The following is an 8649-nucleotide window of genomic DNA, read 5'->3' as shown; positions in this document are numbered from 1 at the left end:
GTGCCATGACACTCATATTTTAATTTAAAACAAAAACATTTCTTCTTTTTAAACTGCATCAAACTGCTTGCTACAAATGTGGCAAACAGTCAGTACAGTTTATACCCTACCTGCAAATAGCGCAGGTTTTAGTTAAAAAAAAAACTGTAGCAGACTATTTGCTATGTTGCCACAGTTTATACCACTCACAGACTGCTACAGCACTCAGGTTTGACCACAAATGCAATACTGGCTTTTAAAAGCCAGTATTTGATTAAGGAGAGGTTTGGATCTGCTGATCATGCCTCAGCACTTCATCCTCTCTCCCTATCTAAGCTATGATACTGTGTATATATAAACACACACACACACACACACACACACACACACACACACACACACATACACACACACACACACACACACACACACACACACACACACATACACACACACACACACACACACACACACACACACACACACACACACACAACACACACACACACACAGACACACACACACACACACACACACACACACACACACACACACACACACACACAACACACATACAAACACACGCACACACGTGTATATATATATATATATATATATATATATATATATATATATATATATACACACACACACACATATATATATATATATATATATATATATATATATATATGGGTCTACCTGAGAAGACTGACAAGCCAAAACAATGACAACGAGATGACTGACACCGGAAGACCGACAACGGAAATACCCGACAAGTTGAAATCCCAACACTGAAAACACCGCCATGTGAAACGAGTGCGACAATACCCGACAAGTTGAAATCCCAACACTGAAAACACCTCCATGTGAAATGAGTGCGACTCTGTAAGTGTACGATAGTGACGGACTTTAGGGTTAGGATGCGGGTAATGTAAGTGTGCGAAAGTGACAGACGTTAGGGTTAGGGTGTGAGTAAGGTAAGTGTGCGATAGTGACTGACCTTACGGTTAGGGTTTGGGTTAAGGTTATTGCATAGATAGTTGTGTATGTAAGGTTTAGTGTAGGTTTATCATGTTTTTTGTGTGCTTGTGTTGTGTGTGTGTTTTTGGAACAGCGAATTTGTTTTGTTAACTGTCGGGATTGTGCTTTGTAGGAGCATGTGTACTATCGTGTTTTTGCACTTTCGTTTTTGTGGTGTCGGTGGTCTCATTGTCAGCCTTTTGAGCTTTCGGTGTTGTCAGTAGACCCATATATACACACACACACACACACACACACATATATATATATATATATATATATATATATATATATATGTATATATATATATGTGTGTGTGTGTGTGTGCTTATTTACATTGGACCATAGAAAAGTTTGTTTCCTTAGCAAATTGATTAAGCATTTTCACCACAGCCTTAAAACGTATAGTTCATCTTTGTAGAAGTTATCCATACAGGATGTTTAAATGAAATCCTTACTTGCACTCAGTTGATTAAGGTGGAGGTGTGGAAAAGTTTCACCCAGCAGCTCCCTTCCCTATACTGGCTTCAGGAATATCCTCTAAAGTAAATTCTGCAGGCACAGCTTCCTGTCTAATTCTCTCCTGTAGATGTAAATGCCTTGGAAAGAGTCAAATAGGAATCCTGCATCTGATGTTTGCTCCATCTCTTTTATTTCTCAAAAGGCATATGATCCTTGTTGAGACTACCTGCCAACTTTATCTTGGACTTAATGTTTAGCTTTCTCTAGTTGTGGTAGCCTCAGCAGCCTCTACTCCATCTTTCTTGTGTAAATGTATGTGTGTGTGTGTGTGTGTGTGTGTATGTGTGTGTGTGTGTGTGTGTGTGTTTGTAACTACTCTCTCTGCAACCAGGCATTCAGAATAATGTATGGCTAAACCACAAATCATTTAATTTATTCCTTTCATTTTACAGTGCCATGTATTTCATGTATCACAAAAACTTGATCCACATATATACCATTTGTCTGCTTTTTCCCGTTGTTTTCATTCTGAATCTGTTGTTTATTCATTTCAATAGAGAGTGGTAATTATTTAATTTGTGTAACATACAGTATGTACTTACTAGGGCTTTACGTAACTTCCACAGAACCATGTATGAAACAGTCCGGTCATAAAGTCTGGAGGAGGCTTTAAGATATATTAAAGTAACACAGAAGCATGAGGCACCAGTAATGCAAGTTTGAGGAACCATTTGAATAAATTTTGGGCATGGAAAAGCAAGAGAATGTTAAGTGAAGAGGAGATTAAGTATTTTCACCACAGCCTTAAAATGTATAGTTCATCTTTGTAGAAGTTATCCATACAGGATGTTTAAATGAAATCCTTACTTGCACTCAGTTGATTAAGGTGGAGGTGTGGAAAAGTTTCACCCAGCAGCTCCCTTCCCTATACTGGCTTCAGGAATATCCTCTAAAGTAAATTCTGCAGGCACAGCTTCCTGTCTAATTCTCTCCTGTAGATGTAAATGCCTTGGAAAGAGTCAAATAGGAATCCTGCATCTGATGTTTGCTCCATCTCTTTTATTTCTCAAAAGGCATATGATCCTTGTTGAGACTACCTGCCAACTTTATCTTGGACTTAATGTTTAGCTTTCTCTAGTTGTGGTAGCCTCAGCAGCCTCTACTCCATCTTTCTTGTGTAAATGTATGTGTGTGTGTGTGTGTGTGTGTGTGTGTGTGTGTGTGTGTGTGTGTGTGTGTGTGTGTGTGTGTGTGTTTGTAACTACTCTCTCTGCAACCAGGCATTCAGAATAATGTATGGCTAAACCACAAGTCATTTAATTTATTCCTTTCATTTTACAGTGCCATGTATTTCATGTATCACAAAAACTTGATCCACATATATACCATTTGTCTGCTATTTCCCATTGTTTTCATTCTGAATCTGTTGTTTATTCATTTCAATAGAGAGTGGTAATTATTTAATTTGTGTAACATACAGTATGTACTTACTAGGGCTTTACGTAACTTCCACAGAACCATGTATGAAACAGTCCGGTCATAAAGTCTGGAGGAGGCTTTAAGATATATTAAAGTAACACAGAAGCATGAGGCACCAGTAATGCAAGTTTTGAGGAACCATTTGAATAAATTTTGGGCATGGAAAAGCAAGAGAATGTTAAGTGGAGAGGAGACTATATCATACTATAAATCACAAAAGAAAAAGGCACAGTGTATGTTCAGCAAGTAGCATTCTGAAGGAAGTGATTTATTGATTTCTCAGTGGAAAATTACATCTAATTTATTTTTTCCCTTTCCAAATAAATGTATTTTATTATTACTTCTATATTGTGCTATATTAGACCAATTTGGTCTCTTCATTTGCATTACAATATATCGGTTTCAGATAATTGAGGAGAAAAGCAGAATTCTGTAATATAGTTGTCTTAAATAATAAACGTGTGCACCTAGTTATTCTGTGTTCATTGCACAACTGATGTGGTAATCCTTTTGGAATGCAACTATGTTTTATGCAACATTAAATTGCAAACTTCCAAAAATGACTGCATAAGATCCACATTCCTTTACTTTCAGGCATTGTAATAAAAACAGCCTTATCATTACTTCACAAAATCCCCAGGTTTTGTTAGTAGCACTCACAATCACTTAATCTGCGACAGGCTACATGGGTATTTGAGTTTTTGTTTGTTCAGCATTTGTTGGTTTTCTATAATCCTTGACAAGGCTGCAGTTTTTTACATTCTGGATAGTTACCTGACTTTTTTTTTTGTAGGTTCTTTATAGGCTGAAAGAAAAGCTTCAGTTTCCTGACAGCCTAGATAAGACACATAGCAGAGAAATTCACCTGTCCCCCATTCCAGTTTGCACAACACGAGCAGAAGTGAAACCTTCCAACAGCATGGTCCAGCCAGAATTAGTCCACGAGGCTGTTAGTGTTAATGTGGATCCTCAGAGCCAGTGTCTGCCAGACTGCAAGCCTTGTCCATCTCCTTTTAAAATGAAACCAGTTGGCCTTCAGGAAAGGTAAGTTATTTACCCTGTTTCAGTTTTCCACAATCCCATGTACAAATATGTAATTATTTCAGAATAGTGTAACAATTGAACAAAACTAACATTCTGCAGACTCTACTTTGTTTGAGCAGTACATATAATATGATGACTCAAAACTGCAAAAAAAAATTGCAAAATGTGTTTTTTTTCAAGGTAGATGTAGTCACTAACTGTCTCAGTAGCTGTTACTGTTTGAGTGATTTTATCCTATAACTGAACTTTGAATGGCCAAGTTATGGAAAGTGATTTTTAAGAAGGCAACATTCACTGTTCAGTTAATGAAAGTCAAAAAAACAAACTTTCAAACCTTATGAGGACCTTTATGTCCAAAGCTGGATAGTGACTTCAGCAACTTCAAAAGAAATGGGCAATATGGATTTTAAGAGTATACTATTGTCATATCTCTCAACCTTTAACTAAGAAATTTGAAGTAAACAATAATGGGAAGAGACAAAGCTTCAAAACCAGACATAATTCTTTTAATGTTGCTCTTGTATACTTGGAGTTTAAGCCATCTCTGTGATACAGAGGAATAAAGTCCTGAGTAGTACTCGTATGTCTCAGTTTTGATTAATTTCTCAGGTGCAGGAGAAACTGGTGAGGAGAGGGATGAGTGACATGCCTCTCTTTCTTTCTTTATGGTGGGGTGCAGTTTGTACCTTACAATCCTCAATAATACACAAGAGCACTTCATTGTGAGGGGGCAGGGATCATTTCTCTCACCGAAGTGGATGACATACTCTTACTGATTCTCATTGCACATCAAATCCTTGAAAGTCAACAGGCATGTATCAACATTTTAGGGTTATGTAGAAAAATTCTGATCCACAGATGAAGATATTACTTCTACCTCTCAGTTCTTCACCTAGAGGAATATATTTGCCATATAGCTGTTGGCCTTGGAGACTGAAACAATAATTTAAGCAACCAACTTGTACAGGTAGGTTTGATGGTCAGAATGTATTGTGATCAATAAAAAACGATGGGAATTGTGACAAATGTATTATAACTTATAGCAGTTTTGAATAATGAAGTCAAAAATTGAGTCTGAACTACTCTGGCTACCTTTGATGTAATAATTCCAAAAGGAGAGGCATGCTGTGAAATGTTGGAATGTTTTCCTGCAAGTGAGTTTGACAACAGCTAGAGTAAACCTTTTAAATATGTATGGAGCTGAGACCTACAGTCTTACAAGAAATAAGAGTTATGACAAATTCAATGAAACTAAAAATGTTTATCTAATACGATTGTTAAAAATCTATTAGCACTAAACCTAGTGAGATAGCTTAGGAAACAAATCTCTTCCAAGGAAATTCATTGAACTGAATTGCTTGATGTATGTAACTGAGTTGAGAAAATTATTCCAGGACTGTATTAGATTGAGACTTTAGAGCTGATAGTAAGAAACATGATTATGTGCAGAATAAATGATAATCATATACAAATTTTTTTTTTCCAAAGATAGCTTAAATAATGAAAACAGCTTAAAGATTTCTTTCAAAAAGCAAGAATGGTGTGGCCTGTAACAGAGTATAAAGAAACGTAAAGAGCAAATCCAGGACTGAGGAAAGAAACATAACTGTTGCATGTTATATGTGCATTAGAAAAGCACTTGTGGTTATTGACGAAAAATTAAAGCAAGAAGGATATTGTACCCATTGCAGAACTGAAAGCATTGTAACAGCTTCTATAAACAAGCAAAATAAACATTTTAGGAAATTGTGTGTTGAAAAAGCTGAAATGAAGTGTATATTTATGTCATACTGTTTCTAAACAAAATAGCAAAGCTAATAGTGAGTAAACTTTACTTTTTCAGTATGTGATATCCATATAATCAGAATTCTAACCAGTTCCTAGAAGGAATGAAACGCAATAGATCTTTTGGAATCTTCCTCCCATTCTAAGGCTGTTTATAGGCAGGCCTCACACAGAAGCAAATAAATTATACTGAGAACAAATCTTTTGGAATCAGGGCAGATTTACACTGAGATAAACTGTTTGGGAGTCTGGCTCAATATTTCTGAAAATTTTAGGGTAACAACTGTGTAAGAGTGCTAAAAAAGAAAAAAAAAAAAACAAAACTTGACCACTTTCTTCCGGAGCTTATTATACGGAAATTTAACAGAAAGCATTCCCAATGATTCATAAATGTTATGCCTGTGAATGCAGCCAAACCAGCACTATTTACATTATGAGTGCCAAGAGCGTTGATGCTTATCACCGATCCATACAGCCAGGCCATTATGCGTGATGAGTTTGCTCCTTGCCGCGGCCACAGTGTAGACTGACTGCAAGATCATGTTAGACTACCACATTGAAATACTGAGGTGTAAGCAGATGAGGTAAAGATTGAATGTGCATGAGCTCCTCTGGTCATCATGACTCAGGAGCACAAACTGAAAAACTACATTGACAATGTGTTGATGTAATTTATACAGAGTCATGTTCCATGACAGGGAAATGTCGCAAATGGTTAAGGGTGATGTGTAGAGGTTTCACTGTAGCAAAATAAACCACATAGATGGAAAGAAGAGTTTAAAGGTTCTTGCCCACCAGAGTAGTGCTGCAGAACACAAAGGAGAAGGTGGTATGATAATGCTTTAATGCAAAGTAATATAAAACATAGGAGAGGAGGGATGCAGTAAGGTAACATGATGTACCGACCTGCACAATTCCTGACAATATCAGAGTTTGATCAGTGTACCTGTACTATATTGAGAATGTCATTAAAAAAGGAAAATACAATACCCTAAGGAGAGTTGAGACATCAGCTTAGTCCACTTGCATGCATTATATCCTCAGTTCCTTAATAAGGTGAGCCACTGAAGGTGTCATAAACACCACATTTTAGGGGAACATAACACATTTACAGACTGACAGCAAATAAAGAAAGTGAAGCCTCAAGGGATCTCAGACCGTGCCTTTTCTACTGATATTTTCCCTTACAAATGCATTAGCCAGGTGAGCCACAGAAGCACTCAAACAGAAGGTGTCACAAAACCACATTTCAGGGGAATGTAAAATATTTGCAGACCACAAACTTAATGTTGTAAAACAGCATCCAACCATCAGGGGAATACATTCCTTCACCTACTGCATTGACATTGTACAAATCACTTTATGGTACACTTTACTATAGGAGCAATTAGACTACAGGCATTAGCCTTACCTTATGTAGTAAACCCATGGTACAGTCCAGTAGCACTTAGCGCATTTGCACAACTGATGGTAATATCTGTAGTGTATGCCATGGATTGGACTTTATTTTGGCAGAGGACAAGAAGTGTCATTTCTTGTTAGCTATTCATGTGCATTGATATTGCTCTCTGTGACCCATGATGCAGTATATAAGGAATGAGAAGGATAGAAGTGGGATAGCAGCAAACATCTCAGCATCTTAGCTGAATAGTCCTGGATAAATCCCCAAACAGTTGTAAATATTTAATGACTTTTTCCTCAATGATTTGAGACAAATGAGCACTTTATATGATGAATACATCAAACAATAGGAAACAATTATGTTTACATTAGTTATTCTTGTATTGTTGGGGTGCCATTGCCATTTTTTTGTTAGAGAAGGGAAAGTTAGAGAAGGAATTCAGGGAACTAATAGATCAGTAATGGGGTAGGTTACGTAGCAGAGAAAGACAGACTTGACTGATAGGGTGTGGGGAACACAAATAGGGATGGGGAACACAGTGGTAAAGGAGACATCAGACAAACAGAGGGAAGACAGTAGTGAAGGGAGTATTGTGCAACACACATACAATGGTGGGTTTGGCAAAAGGAAGTGGAACACCAGGTTGGGGGATAGCAGTGGGTGATGGCAGATGATGTTTCTGCCACCTTTGACCCAGCTGGAGATTACTTGCTATGCTGGCAACTGAGCCACTCACCACTGGGTCCTGCCTCAGAAGATGGAGTCAGCACTGAGCAAGGACGCTACTCAATGAGTCATCAGAGAGTGTCTCCATGTGGATAAGGCAGGCATCCAACTCTTGTCAGTTATCTCACACAAAACTCTGCCAGCTCCTGATCAGTGACAACAGTGTCACCTTTACTGCTACCAGGGGAACACTGTAACACTCTGCAAAGCAGGTCTGCCTGCCCAGGAGCTGAAGGCAGGGCAGGAGGTTTGGAGGCAACTGTGGCAGGATTGGACCTAGATTTTCTGGGTGCCTCTCATGGTGGTGCTGTTGTTGGTCTGGTATTTTTACTGCTGACACCTGTGAGAGGACAACAGGCATTGCCAGTGGGATGGATGCAGGTTGATGTGTTGCTGGGTTTAATAGTAGCAGAAATAAAGAGAAACAAGCAAAAAAGGAACAAATACATGTATGAAAGAGAATAGCAACAAAACAGAATCAGAATGAACATTGCATTCTTAAATATGTTGGTACTGATATTATTATCATCATCATAAACCCTCTTTTTTGCATTGTCTGCTCAGAGTTGCTGTGTTGGTTCAACTATCACAATCTCTGTGTATTCAATGCCACTCTCCCACCTTCCTCAACAGTCATGCCAGACTGGCACATGTTTTCTCACAAGATCCCTCCACCTTTTTGCTGAATACCTTAATTTCTTTTTGCCTTTTTCCTGTCTGTCCCAAATGTTTTTGACCAGCTATTCTTC

At 37.9% G+C, this 8649-nt stretch overlaps 1 protein-coding gene across 2 annotated transcripts in view; it reads left to right on the top strand.

Moving 5' to 3' along the window:
• Nucleotides 1–8649, top strand: part of PTPRR (protein tyrosine phosphatase receptor type R) — a 1539596-nt gene that overhangs the window by 511421 nt on the left and 1019526 nt on the right. For both annotated transcript variants that reach the window (XM_044057006.1, XM_044057007.1), the window contains exon 5: nt 3737–3987. In XM_044057006.1, the coding sequence (XP_043912941.1) occupies nt 3737–3987 (251 nt within the window). The remainder of the gene's footprint in view (nt 1–3736; nt 3988–8649) is intronic.

The sequence above is a fragment of the Protopterus annectens genome, chromosome 15.part0 (assembly GCF_019279795.1).
Source record: "Protopterus annectens isolate FY-2018-M chromosome 15.part0, PAN1.0, whole genome shotgun sequence".
Taxonomy (NCBI): domain Eukaryota; kingdom Metazoa; phylum Chordata; order Ceratodontiformes; family Protopteridae; genus Protopterus; species Protopterus annectens.
Note: the sequence above shows the minus strand (reverse complement) of the source record. Positions and strands in the feature narration are given on the sequence as shown.